At 40.3% G+C, this 26,818-nt stretch overlaps 2 protein-coding genes across 5 annotated transcripts in view; both read right to left on the bottom strand.

Moving 5' to 3' along the window:
- sorbs3 (sorbin and SH3 domain containing 3) overlaps positions 1–12,223 on the bottom strand; it is a 62,256-nt gene extending 50,033 nt beyond the window's left edge. For 2 of the 4 annotated variants that reach the window (XM_079637398.1, XM_079637399.1), the window contains exons 1-3: positions 12,040–12,223; positions 10,682–11,053; positions 8,821–8,975 (exon numbers count right to left, since the gene is read on the bottom strand). In XM_079637398.1, coding sequence (XP_079493524.1) covers positions 8,821–8,895 — 75 coding nt within the window. In that variant the 5' untranslated portion in view covers positions 8,896–8,975; positions 10,682–11,053; positions 12,040–12,223. Of the gene's footprint in view, positions 1–6,935; positions 7,003–8,820; positions 8,976–10,681; positions 11,054–12,039 lie in introns of those variants that run through there. The other 2 variants (XM_079637397.1, XM_079637400.1) reach the window with 2 other exon arrangements.
- Positions 12,224–12,280: 57 nt separating this feature from the next.
- Positions 12,281–25,794, bottom strand: LOC307011322 (E3 ubiquitin-protein ligase NEURL3-like). Its single transcript, XM_079636837.1, has 4 exons — positions 25,684–25,794; positions 13,638–14,138; positions 12,933–13,088; positions 12,281–12,837 (listed from the first exon to the last, which is right to left on the bottom strand). Exons 1-4 carry the CDS (start codon positions 25,700–25,702, stop codon positions 12,662–12,664), a joined length of 852 nt encoding a protein of 283 aa, XP_079492963.1. The 5' UTR covers positions 25,703–25,794; the 3' UTR covers positions 12,281–12,661.
- Between the last annotated feature and the right edge of the window lie 1,024 nt (positions 25,795–26,818).

The raw sequence follows: 26,818 nt of genomic DNA, 5'->3' as shown, positions 1-26,818 counted from the left end.
GGAGTGATTTCACACATGCTTTAAAGGGGTGGTTGAGTATGATTTAACTTTTCTAACTTCAGTTAGTGTGTAATGTTGCTGTTTGAACATAAACAACATCTGCAAAGTTACAACACTCAAAGTTCAAAGCAAAGGGAGATATTTGCTTTTAAAGAAAATGACTACAACAAACAGCTGGTAGGGACTACACGACATTCCTCCCGGGTTAGTGACATCACCAACCCTAGAATTTACATAAACCCCGCCCCCGGGACCACGCAGTCATTGTTGAGAAGAGGAAAAGTTGTTGTATAAGAGTACATTTGTGAGTCAGTTTAAACTTTAGCACCCATCTTTTCACATGCAATAGAAAGTCACTCTGTGTGCATCTCACAACAGTTCCTATACGAGCGATTTATAGATTACCATGACAGAATATCCTATTTGAAGATAGTTAACTCCACATCAGCAACATAAATTCATCAACTAACCATTCAGAGACGTCCTGTTGCATTCTACATGTTGTCACTTCTTCTTGAGTCTCTCCATCTTTGTCTGACTCCGTTTTAACATTAAAGCCAGAACAGTTTCTGTCATTTTAGTGTGTCTGTGTGAGGTAATCGCAGCTGCTAACACACAGGAGCTATTGAAACCCCGCCCTCTGCTGGAGCTCATTTGCATTTAAAGGGCCAGGCACAAAACGGTGCGTTTTTGCAAACCCTCAAAAAGTGACAACTTTAACATGCTTTATAAAAATATCTGTGGGGTATTTTGTGCTAAAACTTCACACACACACTCTTGGGACATCAGAGATTTATTTTACATCTTGTGAAAAGGGCATTTTACCACCCCTTTAAATGCAGTTAGGCAGAAGTGTTCCCATTGCATCAACATTCTCATGCAGCGCTGAATTCCCTTCTGAGTTACCAGGGTTACAGTCGTAACGAGATGTTTTTACGTTATCATATCATCATTCATAAGTAGTCATTTATCGTATGCATTGATCTGAAGTCTCAGGGGAGCAACTTGAAGTTTCAAGAGCACAACGGTGATTGTTCTTTAATCCCCCCTTGTGGAGTCAAACCTACAATCAGGTCTTTAACCACTCAGCCACACCACCATCATAACAAGCAACAAAACAATGATAAAATGTATCGGGCACAACTGTTTTAGTTCTGTGTGTGTGTTTTTATGAATTTTAAAGAGTGAATTCTTGATTACCTGAACTTATTTATGCATGTGTGGCATTTTCCATTGCTGGCTATTTTCCACTGGATCTTGGGAAGCCAGCTCGTTCTTAATAATTCATTGGTTTGGCTCAGTAGGCCAAACCAGTCTTAAATGGTATAGTCTTACAGCGTGTGTGTGTGTGTGTGTGTGTGTGTGTGTGTGTGTGTGTGTGTGTGTGTGTGTGTGTGTGTGTGTGTGTGTGTGTGTGTGTGTGTGTGTGTGTGTGTGTGTGTGTGTGTGTGTGTGTGTGTGTGTGTGTGCAGCAACCAGACTATTGCAAAACAGAAGGAGAGAAGAAAATACATTTCACAACTGACAGTTTAAACAGGAGAATGCATGAGGTGAGACCAGACGAGAGGAGAATACAGGGGTCTTATACTGGAATGAAAGTTCAGCGTGAGACAGAGGAAAGAGAAATAAACCATTGAGAGGGCAGAGAAGAGTGAGTGATGAACTATAGAGGAGAGGAGAGAGGGCTTAATAAATGAGAGGCATGTTATTAATGGCCGGTCTCCTGCAGCGAGCAGATATTTGTGTCTGCCAGTATGGTGATCACTGGACCGAAAGAAACCTCATCATAACCTGATAAACAATCTACCATTCTTTTTCAGTTCTGTACTAAATGAAACGTACAGATAAACCTCATAAAGAAAGAAAGCACATAAAAGGCCTTCTTTAAACCAGGGTTCTACTGCATTTGTGAAAACATTTGCATAAAAAAGCACAATACTTCAACCAAAGCGAATGTTAAAGGGCACCTATTATGACATTTAAAATGTTCCTAATGTTGTTTAGGGAGTCCCCAACAACAGTTTTACGTGCATGCAATGACAAAAAACACTTTTGTTGTCGTATAATATGCATTTATTTTTACCTGATTTGCTCACCGACTCCCAAATGATTCGTTCAACGACTCATTTTCCAAACCCCTCCTTTGCGCGACGCTAATCTGCGTTGATTGGTCAGATGACCCAGCAGTGTTTACAGAGATAATACTTATTGTTTAACACGGAGTACAGTGATGCTTTTATCAATTAAATTGTGTTATAATAATGATTATAGTCCACTGCTTTGTAGTTTGTAGTAAAAAACTAAAAATAAGATGAAGAATTTAATGTTATGTTAGTGAGCATAGCCCAGAGTTCATATTGTAAAAGCACAATCAGTCTTTGTTTGCGTTAGCCCGATGCATAAACATAACGTTTTTACAAAAAAAAAATGCAGTTACGTTACTACGAGGTATTACTCTATTCTTTAAGACAACTCCGAAAACAACCACAAACACTTCACATATCTCAATACAATTGTCATTGAAGACCTAGAAGCTAAACGGTGCTTACTCAACAAACAAAATAATTATTAAGCATGCTACATAAAACATAAAAGCAACAATTATTAATAACACTTACAGGTTGTGATACGGAGGAGGAAGCTGATGCAAATACACTTGGAACTGAACCTTCCTTCAATATCAGCCGGCTCGCGAATCCAAGTTTGATTGCATTTAAAAAGCAATCGTCTTCAAAATGGCGCGAACAAAGCACAAGGCTCGGCTTGGTATAGTTATATGAATTGTAGTCTTCAAATGCTCCTCCTTGGGCAGATGAAAAAAGTTGGCTTTTGAGTCGCACTTCAGAACACAGCGTCTCGTCGCCATGATGTTTTCAAGATTTCCCTGGCCTTGGAAATAAGTGGGCGTATCGTATTCAGATAACTTGACAAGTTGACGTCATCTAGTCAGAGAAAAAGCTTCGGTCTTCTAACGATTCATAAAAATGACTCAGAGTCGACTCTTACTTTTGAAAGAAAATAACTTTATATACGGTGCACTTTCATATTTCAAACTTTGCAGGATGTTTTTGTTCACTTAGATCTATGTTACACACTACATGAAAGGTAAATTTCAAAATTCCATAATAGGTGCCCTTTAAGGGATTAGTTCAACTTTTTAAAAAAAAAATTGCTGATAAAAATGCTGATAATTTACTCACCCCGATGTCATCCAAGATGTCCATGTCTTTCTCTCTTCAGTCGAAAAGAAATGTAGGTTTTTAAGGAAAACATTCCAGGCTTTTTCTACACAGAATGGACTTCAATGGCAACCATCTATCCCAATGTTCAAAAGAAGGTTCAAATGTCCGTCTCAATGCAGCTTTAAAGCCTCGACATGATCCCAGTCGAGAAATAAGGGTCTTATCTAGCGAAACGATCTGTCATTTAAAAAAAAAAAAAAAAAAAAGTATATACTTTTTAACCACAATTGTTTGTCTTGTGCTGGTCTGCGACACGTCACGTATTACGTCATCACGTTGGAAAGGTCACAACATTTTTTTTTTTAATTAAAACAAAGATGTCGGACGATATTTAGATGGTTGCCATTGAAGTCCATTCTGTGAAGAAAAATCCTGGAATGGTTTCCTCAAAAACCTTAATTTATTTTCGACTGAAGAAAGACATGGACATCTTGGATGACATCGGGGTGAGTAAATTATCAGCAAAAAATATTTTGAAAGTGAACTTATCCTTTAAGCAGCTAAAGTTCAGCTTAATGTTTCCCTCCTACATTTAAAGGTTTCAAGACGATTTCAATTGTAATCTGCATTAAAATAAAGTACATGGCTTTGTAGATGAATAATGATAATACGAATGAAATGTTAAATGTACACTACCGTTCAAAAGTTCTGGACAGTACGATTTTTTTATTAATACTTTTATTCAGCAAGGATGCTATAAATTGATTAAAAGTGTCAGCAGAGACATTTATAATATTACAAAATAATTGTATTTCAAATTAATGCTGCTTATCAAAAGAATCCTGAAAAAAATGCATCATGGTCTCCACAAAAAAATGGTTTGCAGCACAACCGGTTTCAACATTAATGATATAAAAAAAATTCTTGAGCACCAAATGAGCAAATAAAAAAAAATACATTTTCAGATATTCAAATGAAAAACAGTTATTTTAAGTTGTAATAATATTTCACAACACCGATTTATTTACTGTATCTTTGATCAAATAACCTCACCCTTTGTGAATATAAGATTCTTTTTTTAAAAATATTACAAATCTTACCCATCTCACATTTTTCAACATTAAAGTAATTAATATAATACTATACACATTATTACAGACTTATACAATACATTTTATATAATATAACAGGGGGTCTGTCTCTGATCTGAAGGTTGTCAACCCTTACTTTAAACAACCCGCTGAAATTACACTCTGAAATGGCTATGTCAACTACTTCTACACTAAATGACATGTTGCACCAATACTGACAAAAATATAACCAAGGGCTTAAGAGATACTGTGAATGGCAGCTAACCACTGCTGAATAACAGCATGACTGGCATGACTCAGTGTTGCGTAAGAGGAAACTAAGTTCACCACGATGGTAAATATTTACTCTTGACAAGTCTCAGACCGCACCGCTGATATATAACACTCAATAAAAATTGATTGATTGCTGAGTTTGTGACCTCAACGTTTGAATGTTGTGGAATAAGGAGTGGCTACTGTGCATAAAATGTGCAAGATACTAAAACTGTGCAAGAACTACAGCCTATACCGATCAAATTCAAGCAGCCTCAAATCTATGAAACAATAACAGCAACAATAGTCCAGACAGCACATCCATCTGATGCTTTAATAGACACAGACTCTGCACATTCAGTGGAGACATGGTTTAGCGTAGGGAAAACAAATCACGGTTATAGTTACCCCATTTCTATGAGGAAAAAGAAGAGAAATATCAGCAGCTTGTACTGCAGCATAATCGCACCTCAGGCGACCACAGTTCAAATCCAAGCTCATGGTCCTCTCTCTCCCCCATTTCACTTCCTGTACAACATATATGCTATTCTATCTATAAAATAAAATAAATTAAACAGATGAATTATGTATGATAATTACATGATTGTATGATAATTGACAATTATGTTTATAAAATGACACCACAGGAGATGACCATCCCTGGCAAAATTATCATGGAGTGCAGCGTTCTGCTCAGTGTTATTTTAGTCTTATTTACTGTACAGTATACTGTTATTTATTCATATTTAAAATTAGTTGTCATTTTAATTTTAGGCAAATAATTCATATTTTTATTGTGATTTTTAGTTCAGTTTTTTGATACATAATTCTATTTAGCTTTATTTATTTAATTTTGTATGTTGTATTGTGTATTAATTTAAGCCATTTAAAAAAAAAAGTCTCCGTTGCCAACATTTCTAATTTTCATTTAAGTTTTTTATCTAATATTTATACAAAGTTCTGTCATTAAACTCTAGATGTCGCAGGCTGAGAGGTGATAAACTCAATATACTTGAAATCCACATGGTTCTCTATAGGGCACAACTGATTTGTTCCTGCTGTATCAGTAGCCAATGAGCTGCTTGCTGCTCAACTTTCAAGTACTTGGTCAGCAACTGCCCATAGCAGTTTGCAATGCCCTTTTAGAAGCCCTCCACCTTCCCCAGCTCCACCTGTATAGATCTGCTATGGCAGCATGTCATACTTGCTCACAGCAGAGTGTTGTGTATGTATTGGCAGAAGCAAGTCCCGTACTTGCTCTGCAGCAGCAGCAATAACCAACAGCAGCAGCGTAGCAGATATATTCCGACAAGACCAAACATATCAACATTGCCATATCCATTATCATGCCAAACACTCTGATAGTTGTCAAGACATCAATATTTTTTTTCAGCTTTATTTCAATTAATGATTTTTTTTTTTAAGTTTTTGTTTTAATTAACAGTAACAAGAGTTCCGCTGTAAAAAGTAATTTTCTGACACTTATCTATTTCCTATTTAATTACTTTTCACTTTTATCTTTACAAACAGTCAAACCAGCTTCTGACATGCTCATGCTGAGATGTGCGATTCCACCTGCATCTCTTATCATCCTGTCACTCACTGTCTTCTTTTAGCATCCATTGGCAAAAAAATAAGTTCTAAGAGAAAATAAAAAATAAGAGAATATCCTTTCAATATTTTTCCTTAAATTAGTAAATTTGTTTTCTCCCACGTAGTGGACAAGGCCTCCTTGCCAACTGTATCTGTATGAATAAAAGACCGTTGCCAAACTGTCACACGGGAAGTAGTATGACAGGAAACACAGACTGACAGGAATCTAGCAGATCAGGCTCAACAGCTTCTCGTGGGACGATACCTCTGACAGCTAATTATAATATGTAGAACTTCAGACAACTGGATGTTTATTTATGTCCTCTAAATAAGGTAACTTTTACACACTAAAACATAGCAGCTGGTTAATGCCAGATTTTTTTTTTTTTTTTTTTTTTTTACTGAAAAACATTTTTATTTTTACTGATTAGTTGGAGGAACATGCAAAGACAAAGAACCCTAGAATCCTAATAACCATCTATAAAACCCCAGTTCACATTGTCACTGACCAAGTGGATCTGTTTTTGGTAAGTATCAATCCCTTTAGCAGAATAAGATGTCTTACAGGCTACTAAACGAAATTGCCAGCCAATTCACACAAAGTACCAACATTTGATGGCTGGTGGGTGTGAGTCTCACTCCCTGGGTGTAAACCGTCAAGCATGCGTCTCCACAAATGTTACAGCAAGAAGGAAAGTGACAGAAAAGTTTATAGGTGTTTCAAGATCACCTTAATACTTACTTCAAAACATAACAGAGGCATACTGTTGAGTAAAAGAGAGTGAAGTTTGAAGAGAACTGAAAGAGGCGTATTTACCGTGAGGAGATGTTTCCCAGGAATGAGTAGCACAGAAAGAAGCAGAGAGAGGGAACAGATTACAGCCAGCTCTGTTTTTGCTGGGAGGGCGTTTGCAATTTAGTCCGATTCTGTGACTCAGCCTTTGTGTGTGCGCGCGTGTGTGTATGTGTGTGTGTGCGCTTTTTTATGTGATTTATGAGGACACAAATTTGTATAATGACATGTGTATTACACTGGTATTACACCTTAAACGTGATTTATGAGGACATTTCATGAGTCCTCATGATTCAAATAGCTTAAGAAACAATGTTTTATTAAAAATGTAAAAGTGCAGAATGTTTCCTGTGATGGGTAGGTTTAGGGATAGGGGCAGTATAAGTGGATAGAATATACAGTTTGTACAGTATAGAAACCATTAGGCCTATGGAGAGTCCTCATAATGTAGTTGCACCAACAAGTGTGTGTGTGTGTGTGTAATACACCATTCTGGGCAAGCCAGGATCATACATGAAACTCTCTGTGCCTAACGAGTCCAACGCTCCGTAATAGTTTCCATCCCATACTCGCATACATATACACACACATGCACAGCTGGAAATAATAGAAAGTCCCATGCAGGCAGAGTAGAAACAGCCTCTTGTGTGTTAAAATCAGAAGAACAAATGAGTGCACTTCCCTTCCCACACACACAGACGGCCTGTTTGATCTGCAAATACATCAGCTCATTGTTCACTTGAGGACAGATAATCACTTTCTCTCTCCCTCTGACATACTATTATCTCATGCCTTCATGTCTTTTCTGTCATTCAACCGAACACAGCCTCGGGGCTTCCTTTATTCCAGTCATACTGGAATAAATACTAAGGAGTAATACTAATAACGCAACACATGTCAATTGAATTGAAGATGTGCTCTCTGCTAGAGCATGAAATGACACAATCAAATAACATCACGATATATCCTTCCAGTTCAGCCACACAACATGCTTTCTGACTATTTCCACTGGCAATGAGGTTTAGTGACCACTTATGTCCATTAAATTAGAGGATACTTAAACTACTGGGCTGACCGGCTAAAATGAGACACTCTATATTAACATCAACCTAAAAAACACATTTCAAATTACTGTCTATGGTTGCATGATGAGAATATCTTGACATCCGCCTGCTTTCTTTGAAGTGCCAATGTTCAATTCATGAATGAGTGAGATCTTTTCATTGAATTGTGTAAAAATCACTAGACTCAATAATCCATTCGCAGTTGGAAGATTATCAGTAAAGATCTTAAATTTCAGTGTTATTCATTTACTTATGAAGGTAAACAATGACAGACATTTTTTTATTTTATTTTTTTAAATTCCGTTTAGGTTGTAAAAATATTCTTAAACCAGCACTTATACACAAAATGAGTAATCAGCATATGATGTTAAAACATGCCTCTTTTGAGGAAGTAGTTTTGTACAAATGTGGATAGAGCTGAGGTTAACTGTAAAACTGAGCATAAACTGTAAAACAATGACAGCTTTGCTTTTTATTCTGAGAACTTGTTGGAAATAATTCTTTGGAAACTAATTCTTACACACAGTGACGCATGTAATGCACACTTCTGAAGAACCCTTCATCACAGTCTTATTTCAGGTAAAGGAGGTTTGACGTGGATGAGATCATTCATCCCTATTTACTTAAACCATCCTTATGTCTCTGATATCTCACAACAATAGCCTAATGAGTGGTTGAATGAGTCACAAAAAGACTGTGATTCAAATGAATGAAGTCATTCAAGATGGGAAATGACTAAAACTATATATAGAGTTGCACTTTTGAATGGTAGTTTTACAGTATATATATACATTCAGACCAAAAATACTGGAGGAACTGTTCTGTAGTGAGCCAAGGACGCCTACCGTGCTGCACGTCTGCTGATGATGAGGATGTTTGTTTTCTTCATCAAGTGCAATCTTCAGTTCACTCAGAGGCATTCTCTATCCCCCCACTCGGCTTTGACTCAATGGCTTGGTAAGCCCTCCCTCGCTTCTTTTCTTCTTCCTCAAGCTCTGTTCTGCCATCCAAAATAAATATTTAACAGTCAGACAACGTGATCAACAACCAAAGGTCACGTCCTACTCACTACGCCATTCTCCTCCCCATATTTTTTTTTTATGAATTTCTCACACGTATACAGTAATTAGATTTCTGGGGTGTTACTGTAACTGTAATTTAATGCTGATAACTCATTGGACTCAATGCCCACTGCAGAACCCAACTGGAACAAGTTATAGAGGGGTGCATGTATGACATCAGAACCCGGAAGACTAATTCGCCGCTGGCTCCTTTGAGATTTTCCTATGGGTTTTTTTTCGGTTTATGTGTAAAATAAAGCCTGTGGTAAACATTTTAAAAAAAAATGTAAATGTACACACACCCATAGTGAAAACGCGATTTTGATGCATTTTTGAAAACAAGTAACCAGATAAGACAGCTTGGGGAGTGTGTGCAGTGTACTGTACGTTGTAGAACAAAACGTCAAAGTTTCGTCAAGTTATGTTTACCACAGGCTTTATTTTACTCTTACATTAAAAAGGAAAATAGGAAAATCTCAAAGGAATCAGCAGCAAATGAAATCAGTCTTCCAAGTTCTGACGTCATACCTGCACCGCTCTATACAAAAAAAAAGTAGAAAAGATTTCCATTACAATTAAGTAAATATTTCACCTTACTTAAGGCCACTGTACTAATGACCCTCAGTGAATTTCAGATTAATTCGGATGATCTGATGTAACCCAACAGACAAAGTAGCAAGACGGACTGTCACAACTGCATTTCTTGACATAAAAAATATTGGCAGCAAAAAAGCTATTGAACACTTCTGCCATTATTGCCCAGTACAAAAAAAAAAACATAGTTAATTGAACATGTGCTAATATTTTAATTTAGCAAAGACATTTTCCAATTGTGGGGCATGTTGTTGTGACACTATGTAAGTTGTCACGATGGAAATGGCCATTAAAGGAACACTTTTTTTTTGGAAATAGGCTCATTTTCCAATTCCCCTAGAGTTAAACAGTTGAGTTTTACCGTTTTCGAATCCATTCAGCCGATCTCTGTGTCTGGCGGTAGCACTTTTAGCATAGCTTAGCATAGATCATTGAATCTGATTAGACCGTTAGCATCTCTCTCAAAAAAATGACCAAAGAGTTTAGATATTTTTCCTATTTAAACCTTGACTCTTCTGTAGTTACACCGTGTACTAAAATTGACAGAAAATGAAAAGTTGCAATTTTCTAGGCCGATATGACTAGGAACTATACTCTCATTCCTGCGTAATAATGAAGGAACTGTGCTGCCGTACCATGGGTGCAGCAGGCACAATGATATTACAAACTTAGTGCCGGTCACGTTGGAAGTTACCGAGCTCGGGACTATTTTCAGGCGCAGCGTAATATCATTATCATAAAAATATGATAATGATAAGTAAGAATTGATGAGCCAAAATATTATGACCAGTCACAGGTCAAGCAAATATGGTTGATCACCTACTAACAAGCTCACGTGTCAATGTCTGGGTAGATGTTAAACAAACAATCAGTTCTCGAAATCAATGCGTTGGATGCAGGAGAAGTGGGCAGAAATAAAGAACATGCAACTACCTATCAGATCTGGGGTGGCCACAGGGGTGGCCAATGAGCTTTCAGGGGTGGCCCTGGCCACCACAGGCCACCCCCTAGAATCGCCACTGGGAAGGCCATGTTTGTGCGCGCCATTTACCTGGGGGAAGTGATGGCACCAGGATGCAGTGGAGGGAGTGTGATGCTCTGGCCAATGTTCTTCTGGGAATCCCTGGAACCGCTCCCATTCGTGTGGAAGTAAATTTGACACATCCCACCTACCTAAACATTGTTCCAGACCATGGTACACGGTACACCCCGTCGTGACACTGGTGTTCCCTCGTGGAAGTGGCCTCTTTCAGCGGGATAATGCAGGATGTTCAGGAATGGTTTGAGGAACATGATAAAGAGTTCAAGGTGTAGCCTCCAAATTCCCCAGATCTCAGTCCAATTGAGCATCTCTAGGTCTTGGTACCAGATACCACAAAACACCTACAGGGTCTAGTAGAGTCCATGCCTCGGCGGGGCGGAGCTGTTTTAGCAGCAGGTGGAGCACAAACAGCATTAGGTAGCTGGTCATAATGTTTTGGTTCATCATATGACATCATATCATCACACACACCGGCCACTTTAATGGTATATCTGTTCAACTGCTATTAAAAAAATATTTAAAAAATTAACAATACAGATTCTAAAAAATTTCGGACACTTAAAAAGTGTAAACGTTCTACATAAGCAAGATATCATTCGTTAAATTCTATAAAATTATGTTATGTTTTATGTTTCTGACAAATATATGCCCCAGTTTATTAGTTTGTATTAAAACCATTTAACCGAATGAATGAAAAACTGTAATTAAAATACATACTGTAGTGTATACCTTTAATACTAGGCCTTTAAACATTTGTGGGAAAAGGCTTGCCCTGTGAACGCACTTTTAATCTTTGATTTCGAAAATTACAATCTTTCAGGTATAGCTGATTGTTGTGTGAAGTGTCAGTGTGGTTTTATTAAGTTCATTTTTAACCCAACAGCTAAACGAAAAATATGATACAGGAATTGTAGTTTAGGACATGATTCACAAATATTATTCTAATTCTAATTTAAGTACTGCTATAGAAGCACATATTTGTCAAATACGACTTGTGCAAATAAAAACTCAAAAAACTTCCATGTGGGTCAACCAGCCCCGGTAGCCTACTACCGTATTTTGGATATTTTAAGGTTGAAAGGTCATGTGTGTCACAATGTTGACAATGTAGATTTGTATTATCAAATTCCTCCTAATTTCTTCAGTATTTCTCCGTATTCAGTAAAATTAAAAGAAAACGATAGTGTTAACTTCTAGACTGTAATGTCTAAAAGCCAGCCAACATGCAAACAAACGAAACCAAATATAGCACTTTCTCTTATTAGTAGCAACTCACTGCATTTCTCACGCCCAAATCCGTAATTCCTCTTCCCCACCCTTCCTGGATATTTTCAACTAACGTTACTATTTTAAAGGAAAAAGCTCACCCCCTTTTAAATGTAGACTTCTTCTGCAGCACTGAGCCTCACATATTGAATGTTGAACATGAGCGTCGTAAAAGAATTATGATTATTTAGAATAAACGCTAATCAAACTTTTGTCTGTTTCTTCTGTGTTGTTGGGAGTTTTTGTTTTCCTACACAATACTGACACCTGGCGGAAATGTTCAGTAGTGCAAGACTTACGCTTTTTGTGAGGTCACATGAAGCATGACAAGTCAGTCCTACAAACTGTTTACATAAAATGTATTTAATACAAAATTAAAAAAACATAGTTCATATTACATACATACATATTTACAATACATATATTTCAATCATATTACATACATATTTACATAATAGATTAAGAACATAATTTGATATTTTCGCAAATATATTAAATAATCAGAGTGTAAAATGATTTACAAATGAGAAATAGTGCAACTTACGGAGCCCCTAAAGGAACTTTTGCAAAAATAAAAAATATACAGACTTTCACATGCTCACAAAAAAACACATTTGCACAGTGCAGTGATAGATTTGTACATTAAAGCAATTCTGAAATGATTTGTACAAAATACATTCAACAAACAAGGCCATGTGGCCACCAGTTTAAATGGGATGAAATCTAGTCATATGGTTGGAAGGAACCCAAGGTCTGACGACACAGAGGACAGGTCCCAAACGTCATGTAAACCCTCATGCCGCACGGAGTACAAACACATTTATGACCACAGCTCAAACGAACGTTTGCCACATCACTGTAACACACTACACATTCCTCACAGTCAGGAGTTTGGTGATCTGAGGGGGGGGGAAGAGAAGTGATCAGGGGCTGAAACTACATCTACTCCTAACTCCACCATACAATGACTGGCATGCACTTATGTGATTCTTACCTGTGTTGACAAGATAAGGGTTTCTCAGGATTCTCTGCCCCAGCGTGCTCATGTGTTCCTTCTTTATTTGTAGCATTTCTTTATCTTCAGTGTGTTTGATGTGTGTGAGAGCAGGACAGGACCTCCTGGTGAAGATGCAACGTCTCTTTTTGGAACCTATAACGCAGATACACAGATCACATACACTGTTAGCAAGGGGGAAAAGAACAGACATAGATGATGTACTGTATGTCCCTAGTTTGCTTAAGCCTCGGGCCGCAAGGGTTCTGTGAAATCTTGAAAGAATTTTTTTTTTTTACAAACAATTTTTTTTTAGAGCGGTCAAAGTTAACACGTATAATATTATTTCATTAGTATCTTAAGTGTACGTGTTAACTTTGACCGCTCTAAAAATATTTTTTGGGTAAAATTTTTTTCATTTTTTCAAGATTTCATATATATATAGGCTATATATATATATATATATATATATATATATATATATATATATATATATATATATATATATATATACTAGATCATATTTGGCATCAAACATTTAAAAAAAAATGGCTCTTTTTAACAGAAAAGTATTATGGCGGTGCAGTGATGATACCAGAGTAATTCCAAAAATATAGCACAAAAATAACCTGTTTTTTCAACAACAACAACAAAATAACTTTTTATGCTCTCAGAACACACATATTCACACATCAGAAGCCTCACCAAGCATCATCACTGACGTGGTCTGTCCATAGACGTCCATCATCGCCCAGACGGGCCACTTGGCGTTCAGAGAGGTTTGCTCTGTGAGCGTTCCGCCATCAGAACTCCGAATGCGCAGACAGCCGTTCTTCTTCAACCAGAACTGAATCTCTGAGCCAGGGCGACAAATGCCCACGGGAACCACCACCGCCGCGAACAGTGGAGAGTGGGTCAAGTCTGGGATGGCCAGAGGGGGTAAAGTTGTCTGCTCGGGTAAAACATGCGTGAATCCGACCCGCAGTGCTCCGTGCCAACCCCGCACGCAGTGCTCGACTCTCAGGCGCACTTTCTCCTGTATCTTCACCTGTCGCGCGCTGAACGTCAGTCCGTGGCAGAATGTGGAACCGTCCCTGGTCACGCGACGACCCCGGTCACTCAGCGTTATCAGAGGACCCTTCACTTCTGAGTGGAAACAAATCGCTCTCAGGCTCCCGTGCGCGTGACACACGCACTTCACTTTATCTGGAAACGAAATAAAGAGTTTGTCATTAAGTTGGCTTGTGAAAGCCAATTTACTGAAATCCTATTTAAACTTATTAATGGTGCTTGCCTATAGGCAAAGCAACATTAGTGTTATTGCTCATACTTATTATATTTATTATTATTCTTCCACACAAAAGTTCGGCGCGTAACTCGCCCCGCACGGTTTGTCACAGACCCCTGAGTGAGGCGTCACATCGACTGGCTCATTGAGGAGAGGTGTGCTATATCTTTTCTTAGCGATCGGGGGTGCGGTGTTTGCCCCAGGGGCAAAAAAGTCGACGAAAAATCCCATAGACTTAACATTGCGTCAAACTTTGACGAGTCATAGCTCAGAGCGAGGATTTCGTAGAAATGTAAAATTTACCACATTTGAAGAGGCTGGCAGGCTCTGTAAGAACATACCTCACAATGGGGTAAAAGTTGCACCCCTGGGGGGCAGGAGCGGCCCAAAGTTTCCCATTGACTTACTATGGTGAAGGACGGCCCATGTAATGCATGCGTTTTGTAATGCATGCGTTTTTCCTACTATGGTAAATTGCATAGGGATTTTGTATTGAACATAGCTCTGGATTACAGTGTCATAGAGACAAGGGGGCGGGCTCATTTTACTCAGAAGACCAATCAGCATCTCAGGATCATTGTGAAGCTATCAAGCTACGCCCTAGCAACCATTGTTGAGCAGCTTAGCAACCAAAATTCACAGACTCATAGCTCAGAGCAAGGATGTCGCAGAAACGTGTAATTTGGCACATTTAAAGAGACTGGCAGGCTCTGTAAGAACATACCACACAATGGGGTAAAAGTTGCACCCCTGGGGGGCAGGAGGGGCCCAAAGTTGCCCCAATGAAGTACTATGGTGTAGGACAGCCCATGAAATGGGCTGTCCTACACCATAGTAAGCGATATTCTATTGAACATAACTCTGGATCACATTTGAAGAGGCTGGTAGGCTCTGTAACAACATACCACACAATGGGGTAAAAGTTGCACCCCTGGGGGGCAGGACCGGCCCAAAGTTGCCCCATTCACGTACTATGGTGTAGGACAGCCCATGAAATGGGCTGTCCTACACCATAGAAACCGCATTTGTATTGAACATAACTCTGGATCACAGTGTCATAGAGACAAGGGGGCGGGCTCATTTTACTCAGACGACCAATCAGTCTCTCAGGATCATTGTGAAGCTTTCAAGCCACGCCCTAGCAACCATTTAGAGCTCATTAGCAACAAGCTCCATAGACTTCCATTGAAAGACATCAAAGGGATATCTCAGGATATAAGTGTCATAGAAACATGAGGGTGGGCTCGTTTGACTCGGGGCAGCAAACAGCCAATCCCCAATCACCTCAACACTTCCTAGCCCCTCCCTAGCAACCATTGTCGAGCAGCTTAGCAACCAAAATTCACAGACTCATAGCTCAGAGCAAGGATGTCGCAGAAACGTGTAATTTGGCACATTTAAGAAGACAGGCAGACTCTGTAAGAACATACCACACAATCGGGTAAAAGTTGCACCCCTGGGGGGCAGGAGGGTTCCAAAGTTGCCCCAATGAAGTACTATGGTGTAGGACAGCCCATGAAATGGGCAGTCTTACACCATAGTAAGCGATATTCTATTGAACATAACTCTGGATCACATTTGAAGAGGCTGGTAGGCTCTGTAACAACATACCACACAATGGGGTAAAAGTTGCACCCCTGGGGGGCAGGACCGGCCCAAAGTTGCCCCATTCACAGAAATGGGCTGTCCTACACCATAGAAACCGCATTTGTATTGACCATAACTCTGGATCACAGTGTCATAGAGGTAAGGGGGCGGGCTCATTTTACTCAGACGACCAATCAGTCTCTCAGGATCATTGTGAAGCTTTCAAGCCACGCCCTAGCAACCATTTAGAGCTCCTTAGCAACAAGCTCCATAGACTTCCATTGAAAGACATCAAAGGGATATCTCAGGATATAAGTGTCATAGAAACATGAGGGTGGGCTCGTTTGACTCGGGGCAGCAAACAGCCAATCCCCAATCACCTCAACACATCCTAGCCCCTCCCTAGCAACCATTGTCGAGCACCTTGTCAACCAAAATCCAGAGAGGGATATCTTCCATTCTGAATGTCACAGAGACGTGGGAGTTGGTTTATATCATTCATACTGACAAGCAGCCTTTGGAGTTTCATGATTGGCAGCTTCCAAGCCACTCCCTAGCAACAAAAGAGAGTACCCTAGCAACCATTTTGCAAGACCTATATCTCTGCATCAAAACATCGTATAGAGATGGGGGTTGGTTTATACATTCACACTGACTTTGGAGCTTCATGATTGGCAGCTGCCAAGCCACTCCCTAGCAACCAAACAGATTACCCTAGCAACCGTTTTGCAAGATTTATATCTCTGCATCAGAACATCGTATAGAGATGGGGGTTGGCTCTTTTGACTCATGCTAGCAAACAGGACTTGCTACATGCTACACATGCTAGCAGTGAATAGCTACATGCTAATATTGATTAGCTAAGTGCTAAATCATGCCAAGAATATGCTACAAACTCCATAGTAACCATCTGTGACAACTACCAACCACCTAGTAACACCATAGCAACTACCCAGAATACCATAGCAACTGCCTAGCAACGCCCTAGCAACCACCCAGAACACCCTAGCAACTTCCTAGCAACACCCTAGCAACCACACAGAACACCCTAGCAACTGCCTAGCAACCGCCTAGCAACCACCCAGAACACCCTAGCAACCGCCTAGCAACCACCCAGAACACCCTAGCAACCGCCTAGCAACCACCCAGAATACCCTAGCAACCGCCTAGCAACCAACCAGAACACCCTAGCAACGCCCTAGCGACCACCCAGAATACCTAGCAACAACCTAGCAACACCCTAGCAACCACCCAAAATACCTAGCAACCACCCAGAATACCTTAGCAACCGCCTAGAAACACAATAAAACATGCTAGCAACATGCTAATCATGCTAGCATGACGTTAGCAAGATGCTAATCATACTAGCATTATGCTAGCAACATGCTAATCATGCTAGCATCTTGTTAAAAGCATGCTAACATCATGCTAACAAAATGCTCATTTTGTTATCATCTTGCTAAAATCTAGCTAACCGCACACTAGCAACCGAGTGTCGAGTTTTGCCACTGCAAGCACCATTCACATTTTCTTCTGGAAATGTACATTCTAGTTAATGGTGCTTGCCTATAGGCAAAGCAACATTAGTGTTATTGCTCATACTTATTACTGGTGCTTGCTTTAGCAAGGCAACAGTATTGTTATTGCTCATACTTATTACGATTATTCTTATTCTTTTTATTCTGGACAAAGTTCGGCGCGAAACTCGCCCCGCACCGTTTGTCACAGACCCCTGAGTGAGGTGTCAAATCGACCGGCTCTTTGAGGAGAGGTGTGCTATATCTTTTCTAAGCGATCGGGTGTACGATGTTCGCACAGCGGACGAAAAAGCGGCCAAAAAAGTCCCATTGACTTAACATTGCGGAATTTTCAGAAATTCGAATCCCAACTGTCATTTTTCACACACACAGACACAAAGGGCCTGACACCCCTGCATGTCTCCCCCTCTCTCTCCCTCAGAGGATTTATATTATCCAGCAGCCAATAAGTAATGGCCTAAAATCTTCATAGGCACACCATAGCAACCAGTTACAGCACCCTAGCAACCATAGGCTATAGGCACGAGGCCGCAGGCCTCGTGCACTCATTATAATGCACTCGTTTAATAGAGATTTTAAATACTCTATAAAAACTCACTCATAGGCACGAGGCCGCAGGCCTCGTGCACTTATTATAATGCACTCGTTTAATAGAGATTTTAAATACTCTATAAAAACTCACTCATAGGCACGAGGCCGCAGGCCTCGTGCACTCATTATAATGCACTCGTTTAATAGAGATTTTAAATACAGAACTCCCTAGCAACACCCTAGCAACCACCCAAAATACCTTAGAACTCCCTAGCAACACCATAGCAACCACCCAAAATACCTTAGAACTCCCTAGCAACACCATAGCAACCACCCAAAACACATTAAAAACACCCTAGGAACCACACATAACACCCTAGCAACCACCCAAAATACCTTAGAACTCCCTAGCAACACCATAGCAACCACCCAAAATACCTAAGAACTCCCTAGCAACACCATAGCAACCATCCATAACACCCTAGCAACCACCCAGAACACCATAGTAACCACCCAGAACACCCTAGCAACCGCATAGCAACCACCCAGAATACCCTAGCAACCACCTAGCAACGCCCTAGCAACCACCCAGAACACCCTAGCAACTGCCTAGCAACCACCCATAACACCCTAGCAACACCCTAGCAACCACCCAGAACACCCTAGCAACCAACCGAACAACATGAAAAAGCCATATCTCAGCAGCAGAACATCGTACAGACATGGTTGTTGGCTCGTATGCAAAATCGTATGCAATCATGTACCACACTCTAGCAACCGGGTCGTGTTTTTTGCCACTGCAAGCACCATTCACATTTTCTTCTGGAAATGTACGTTCTAGTTAATGGTGCTTGCCTATAGGCAAAGCAACATTAGTGTTCTCCTCCATACTTATTATTTTTTTTATTATTATTATTCTTCCGCCCAAAAGTTCGGCGCGAAACTCGCCCCGCACCGTTTGTCACAGACCCCTGGGTGAGGTGTCAAATCGACCGGCTCATTGAGGAGAGGTGTGCTATATCTTTTCTAAGCGATCGGGTGTACGATGTTCGCACAGCGGACGAAAAAGCGGCCAAAAAAGTCCCATTGACTTAACATTGCGGAATTTTCAGAAATTCAAATCCCAACTGTCATTTTTCACACACACAGACACAAAGGGCCTGACACCCCTGCATGTCTCCCCCTCTCTCTCCCTCAGAGGATTTATATTATCCAGCAGCCAATAAGTAATGGCCTAAAATCTTCATAGCCACACCATAGCAACCAGTTACAGCACCCTAGCAACCATAAGCTATAGGCACGAGGCCGCAGGCCTCGTGCACTCATTATAATGCACTCGTTTAATAGAGATTTTAAATACTCTATAAAAACTCACTCATAGGCACGAGGCCGCAGGCCTCGTGCACTCATTATAATGTACTCGTTTAATAGAGATTAAACTCACTCGTAGGCACGAGGCCGCAGGCCTCGTGCCTGACCTTAGCCCTAACCCCATAGTAACCATCTGTGGTGCCCTAGCAACCAACCAGAACACCCTAGCAACTGCCTAGCAACCGCCTAGCAACCACCCAGAACACCCTAGCAACCGCCTAGAAACCACCCAGAACACCCTAGCAACCGCCTAGCAACCACCCAGAACACCCTAGCAACCGCCTAGCAACCGCCCAGAACACCCTAGCAACTGCCTAGCAACCGCCTAGCAACCACCCAGAACACCTTAGCAACCACCTAGCAACCACCCAGAACACCCTAGCAACCACCCAGAACACCCTAGCAACCGCCTAGCAACCACCCAGAACACCCTAGCAACCGCCTAGCAACCACCCAATACACCCTAGCAACCGCATAGCAACCACCCATAACACCCTAGCAACCGCCTAGCAACCACCCAATACACCCTAGCAACCACTCAGAACACCCTAGCAACGACCCGAACAACATGAATAAGCCATATCTCAGCAGCAGAACATCGTACAGACATGGTTGTTGGCTCGTATGCAATCATGTACCACACTCTAGCAACCGAGTGTCGAGTTTTGCCACTGCAAGCACCATTCACATTTTCTTCTGGAAATGTACGTTCTAGTTATTATTATTCTTCCACACAAAAGTTCGGCGCGTAACTTGCCCCGCACCGTTTGTCACAGACCCCTGAGTGAGGTGTCAAATCGACCGGCTCATTGAGGAGAGGTGTGCTATATCTTTTCTAAGCGATCGGGTGTACGATGTTCGCATAGCGGACGAAAAAGCGGCCAAAAAAGTCCCATTGACTTAACATTGCGGAATTTTCAGAAATTCAAATCCCAACTGTCATTTTTCACACACACAGACACAAAGGGCCTGACACCCCTGCATGTCTCCCCCTCTCTCTCCCTCAGAGGATTTATATTATCAAGCAGCCAATAAGTAATGGCCTAAAATCTTCATAGCCACACCATAGCAACCAGTTACAGCACCCTAGCAACCATAGGATATAGGCACGAGGCCGCAGGCCTCGTGCACTCATTATAATGCACTCGTTTAATAGAGATTTTAAATACTCTATAAAAACTCACTCATAGTGCACTCATTATAATGCACTCTTTTAATAGAGATTTTAAATACTCTGCGGCCGAGTGCCTAACCTTAGCCCTAACCCCATAGAAACCATCTGTGAAAACTACCAACCACCTAGTAACACCCTAGAAACCACCAAAAATACCTTAGCAACCGCCCTGAACACCCTAGCAACCGCCTAGAAATGTCCTAGCAATCACCCAAATACCCTAACAACCACCCAGAAAACCTTAGCAATTGCCTAGAAACCACCCGGAACACCCTAGCAACCACCCAAAATACCTTAGAACTCCCTAGCAACACCCTAGCAACCACCCAAAATACCTTAGAACTCCCTAGCAACACTATAGCAACCACCCAAAACACCTTAGAACTCCCTAGCAACACCCTAGCAACCACCCAAAATACCTCAGAACTCCCTAGCAACACCATAGCAACCACTCAAAATACCTTAGAACTCCCTAGCAACACCCTAGTAACCACCCAAAATACCTTAGAACTCCCTAGCAAAACCATAGCAACCACCCAAGACACCTTAGAACACCCTAGGAACCACACATAACACCCTAGCAACCACCCAAAATACTTTATAACTCCCTAGCAACACCATAGCAACCACCCAAAATACCTAAGAACTCCCTAGCAACACCATAGCAACCATCCATAACACCCTAGCAACCACCCAGAACACCCTAGCAACCGCCTAGCAACCACCCAGAACACCCTAGCAACTGCCTAGCAACCACCTAGAACACCCTAGCAACTGCCTAGCAACCACCCAAAACACCCTAGTAACCACCCAGAACACCCTAGCAACCAACCGAACAACATGAATGAGCCATATCTCAGCAGCAGAACATCGTACAGACATGGTTGTTGGCTCGTATGCAATCATGTACCACACTCTAGCAACCGAGTGGTGAGTTTTGCCACTGCAAGCACCATTCACATTTTCTTCTGGAAATGTACGTTCTAGTTATTTTTCTTTTTATTCTTTTTATTCTGGACAAAGTTTGGCGCGAAACTCGCCCCGCACCGTTTGTCACAGACCCCTGAGTGAGGTGTCAAATCGACCGGCTCATTGAGGAGAGGTGTGCTATATCTTTTCTAAGCGATCGGGTGTACGATGTTCGCACAGCGGACGAAAAAGCGGCCAAAAAAGTCCCATTGACTTAACATTGCGGAATTTTCAGAAATTCAAATCCCAACTGTCATTTTTCACACACACAGACACAAAGGGCCTGACACCCCTGCATGTCTCCCCCTCTCTCTCCCTCAGAGGATTTATATTATCCAGCAGCCAATAAGTAATGGCCTAAAATCTTCATAGCCACACCATAGCAACCAGTTACAGCACCCTAGCAACCATAGGCTATAGGCACGAGGCCGCAGGCCTCGTGCACTCATTATAATGCACTCGTTTAATAGAGATTTTAAATACTCTGCGGCCGAGTGCTTAACCTTAGCCCTAACCCCATAGTAACCATCTGTGAAAACTACCAACCACCTAGTAACACCATAGCAACCACCAAAAATACCTTAGCAACTGCCCTGAACACCCTAGCAACCGCCTAGAAATGTCCTAGCAATCACCCAAATACCCTAACAACCACCCAGAAAACCTTAGCAATTGCCTAGAAACCACCCGGAACACCCTAGCAACCACCCAAAATACCTTAGAACTCCCTAGCAACACCCTAGAAACCACCCAAAATACCTTAGAACTCCCTAGCAACACCATAGCAACCACCCAAAACACCTTAGAACACCCTAGCAACCACCCATAACACCCTAACAACCACCCAAAATACCTCAGAACTCCCTAGCAACACCATAGCAACCACTCAAAATACCTTAGAACTCCCTAGCAACACCCTAGCAACCACCCAAAATACCTTAGAACTCCCTAGCAACACCATAGCAACCACCCAAAACACCTTATAACACCCTAGGAACCTCACATAACACCCTAGCAACCACCCAAAAAACCTTAGAACTCCCTAGCAACACCATAGCAACCACCCAAAATACCTAAGAACTCCCTAGCAACACCATAGCAACCATCCATAACACCCTAGCAACCACCCAGAACACCATAGTAACCACCCAGAACACCATAGTAACCGCCTAGCAACCACCCAGAACACCCTAGCAACCACCTGAACAACATGAATAAGCCATATCTCAGCAGCAGAACATCGTACAGACATGGTTGTTGGCTCGTATGCAATCATGTACCACACTCTAGCAACCGAGTGTCGAGTTTTGCCACTGCAAGCACCATTCACATTTTCTTCTGGAAATGTACGTTCTAGTAATAATTATTATTCTTCCACACAAAAGTTCGGCGCGAAACTCGCCCCGCACCGTTTGTCACAGACCCCTGAGTGAGGTGTCAAATCGACCGGCTCATTGAGGAGAGGTGTGCTATATCTTTTCTAAGCGATCGGGTGTACGATGTTCGCACAGCGGACGAAAAAGCGGCCAAAAAAGTCCCATTGACTTAACATTGCGGAATTTTCAGAAATTCAAATCCCAACTGTCATTTTTCACACACACAGACACAAAGGGCCTGACACCCCTGCATGTCTCCCCCTCTCTCTCCCTCAGAGGATTTATATTATCCAGCAGCCAATAAGTAATGGCCTAAAATCTTCATAGCCACACCATAGCAACCAGTTACAGCACCCTAGCAACCATAGGCTATAGGCACGAGGCCGCAGGCCTCGTGCACTCATTATAATGCACTCGTTTAATAGAGATTTTAAATACTCTATAAAAACTCACTCATGCACTCATTATAATGCACTCGTTTAATAGAGATTTTAAATACTCTATAAAAACTCACTCATGCACTCATTATAATGCACTCGTTTAATAGAGATTTTAAATACTCTATAAAAACTCACTCATAGGCACGAGGCCACAGGCCTCGTGCACTCATTATAATGCACTCGTTTAATAGAGATTTTAAATACTCTGCGGCCGAGTGCCTAACCTTAGCCCTAACCCCATAGTAACCATCTGTGAAAACTACCAACCACCTAGTAACACCATAGCAACCACCAAAAATACCTTAGCAACCGCCCTGAACACCCTAGCAACCGCCTAACAACCACCCAGAACACCCTAGCAACCGCCTAGCAACCACCCAATACACCCTAGCAACCGCCTAGCAACCACCCAGAACACCCTAGCAACCGCCTAGCAACCATCCAGAACACCCTAGCAACCACCTAGCAACCACCCAGAATACCCTAGAAACCACCTAGCAACCACCCAGAACACCCTAGCAACCACCCAAACAACATGAATAAGCCATATCTCAGCAGCAGAACATCGTACAGATATGGTTGTTGGCTCGTATGCAATCATGTACCACACTCTAGCAACCGGGTCGTGTTTTTTGCCACTGCAAGCACCATTCACATTTTCTTCTGGAAATGTACGTTCTAGTTATTATTATTATTCTTTTTATGAGACTAAAATTTCTATATCTAACTCCTCCTAGAGCTTTAACTCTACATACTCCAAACTCGGCCCAGACACTCAAACTGTTCTGACTCGCGTTGCTATATCTTTTTAGACTGATCGGACTTACGGTTTTCCTATAAATGACGATCAAACTCGGAAAAAATCCCATTGACTTAACATTGCGGAATGTTCAACTAATTTAAACTTTAATCTAATTTAAACTATTTTTAACTGTAAACTACTTTAAACTTTAAACTACTTTAAACTACTTTAAACTTCAAACTAATTTAAACTTCAAACTATTTTAAACTTTAAACTTTTTCAAACTATCTGGTCCAAACTTTCACAAGCCAACTTAAAGTTTGTTCAACGAACTTTTTAATCTTTATTATTATTATTCTTTTTATGAGACTAAAATTTCTATATCTAACTCCTCCTAGAGCTTTAACTCTACATACTCCAAACTCGGCCCAGACACTCAAACTGTTCTGACTCGCGTTGCTATATCTTTTTAGACTGATCGGACTTACGGTTTTCCTATAAATGACGATCAAACTCGGAAAAAATCCCATTGACTTAACATTGCGGAATGTTCAACTAATTTAAACTTTAATCTAATTTAAACTATTTTTAACTGTAAACTACTTTAAACTTTAAACTACTTTAAACTACTTTAAACTTCAAACTAATTTAAACTTCAAACTATTTTAAACTTTAAACTTTTTCAAACTATCTGGTCCAAACTTTCACAAGCCAACTTAAAGTTTGTTCAACGAACTTTTTAATCTAGTTTGAAATTCATATCTAAGTGACCACGCGGTGTATTGTGGACATTTCTGTTATGATTCATCTATCTTTTTTGCAACTTGTGTTTTCTCGGACTTTCCAGTAGCCTACATCCGATTCGCGAATCGTTCTTTTGAACAGAATCAACCGATTGAGAAAAGCGGTTCGACCGACTCCGTCCAAAGATCGGACTCGGGCGTTTCTCGAGGTCAAGTCAAAAATTCAGGTCGATTTGGAATCTTTTCCCAGTCATCCCAATGGCAAAAACGTCACATTTACGACGACGAGACAGATTGGTTTTATCAATCAACACACACATGAATTAAGGGTTTAATCTTCACAGAGAGAATATTGTTTAATGTAAATGCAAATTATATTAAAGGTTCTAATTAACATGAATCATGTCTGCAACAACCTGAAGTGGTGGGACACATGAAATGAAAATAAACACCCTATTGAAGCTTAAAAACGTAATACATGTATAAAAAAGTCACTCCGGCATAAATGTAATTTGCATAAGAATTTAACTGGTTCTTTGTTCTGTTCACAAGAACCGATTCGCGAACTTATAGTCGTTCCGGCTGTTCACTTTATAGCCACCAGAGGCCACCGCTGCTCAACTGTCAAAATCACTGTTTTAGAAAGTGTCCTTTCATGCATCACATTCTCGTATATACTTGCTAAGTTGTTATGATCACACTACGCACATTATTGAGCTCGGATTCTTCAATGTTGCACAGTAAATAATCATTTAATATTATTGACGCATAATATAATCTATAATCTATTTATTTATTTACAATTTTATTGTATAAATTACTGTAAATTAATTGGAAGGTTAATGTTCTAAAAAAAAAAAATTTACATTTAGAAACTTGCTAATTATTTTTTTTTAATACCAACAGAACTATTTTTAAGATTGACATATTGCTTTTTCATTAAAGTGATATTGTTGAAAAGTTCAAATTTGGCTCTAGTGTCATCTTCTTACCTTTCCTTTTCTCTGTCATCCTGTTTTCTTAAGCAGCTCTTGGTAGGTTATCTTCTATATGCTATTTTAGTTTCTATATCTAAGTAGATGGGGGACTTTGTTGCTTTCTAACTTGCATGAGTTGTGGTTTTCACCTAAACACGAGGATATTATTGGATGGAGGGACTAGGGGGCGGGGCTATGGAAAGTTTCCTTTGAGAATGACAGCAATAACCGCTCGGAATCTTTTAGATATTTAGTGATCGATTCGTTTTTTGTACGTATAAACTGGCAAGCAAAAGAAAGTATTTGGGTAGTTTATTTATTTTGCCTAATAGTCATGCATAACATAATTTGTCTTTTTAGTCATAGTTTGACTAAATTATACAGCTTTGCAGGGAACATTAGTAAACCTGAATAGCTTTGGATGTAAAGCGAATAAAGAGGCTCATCAAATTGGAATAAGTAACTTCATATAAGAAATATCAGTAATTCAGTTAGAATGATCTAAATAGCCTGATGCTGTACAGCATCAGCAGTGTATATACCAAGGAACAAAATAGCAAAAATACTATTTAGCATAATTTTCCAGTTTAAAGAGTGGAAAATCATCAAATAGGCAAGATGTTTATCAGATGTGATCTTCCTGACACAGTCGAGCATGTTTTAATAAAGTGTAAAGGTTATGGCAATGAAAGAATAGAACTTATAAAGCACTTAGAGATATCAGGGTCAGCTTATACTGTAGAATTTGTTAAACAAAGATACAACTGTAAGAGTGTTTAATATTCTATTTAAATTTGTGGGATTTAAGATGTACGTGTAATTTGTTGGTTTCTTTTATTACTATTATTATTATTATGTAGTTTTCCCTCAAAGTCAATGCTCCACACTCCATCCCAGTAAACCTTCAAAGAAGAAGAAGCAGAATTATACAGATTGGAAATGCATTCTATAAAGTGATATTTATTTGTCTGTTTTCTCCACACAGTCAGTCTCACATTTTATTAATTTTATGTTCAAGTGGTAAAACTCGATAAATTCAGTGTAAATTATTCACTTTTTCATTCAGCCATGCTGCATTTCAATGAGCCATAGAATGGTGTAATTTCGCACGTGATCTGTCGCCGTCTAACATCTGCTGGGTATCAAATTA

This window comes from Phoxinus phoxinus, assembly GCF_949152265.1.
Source record: "Phoxinus phoxinus genome assembly, chromosome: 15".
NCBI lineage: Eukaryota > Metazoa > Chordata > Actinopteri > Cypriniformes > Leuciscidae > Phoxinus > Phoxinus phoxinus.
The sequence above is the reverse complement of the archived record's forward strand: the minus strand, read 5'-3'. Positions and strand labels throughout refer to the sequence as shown.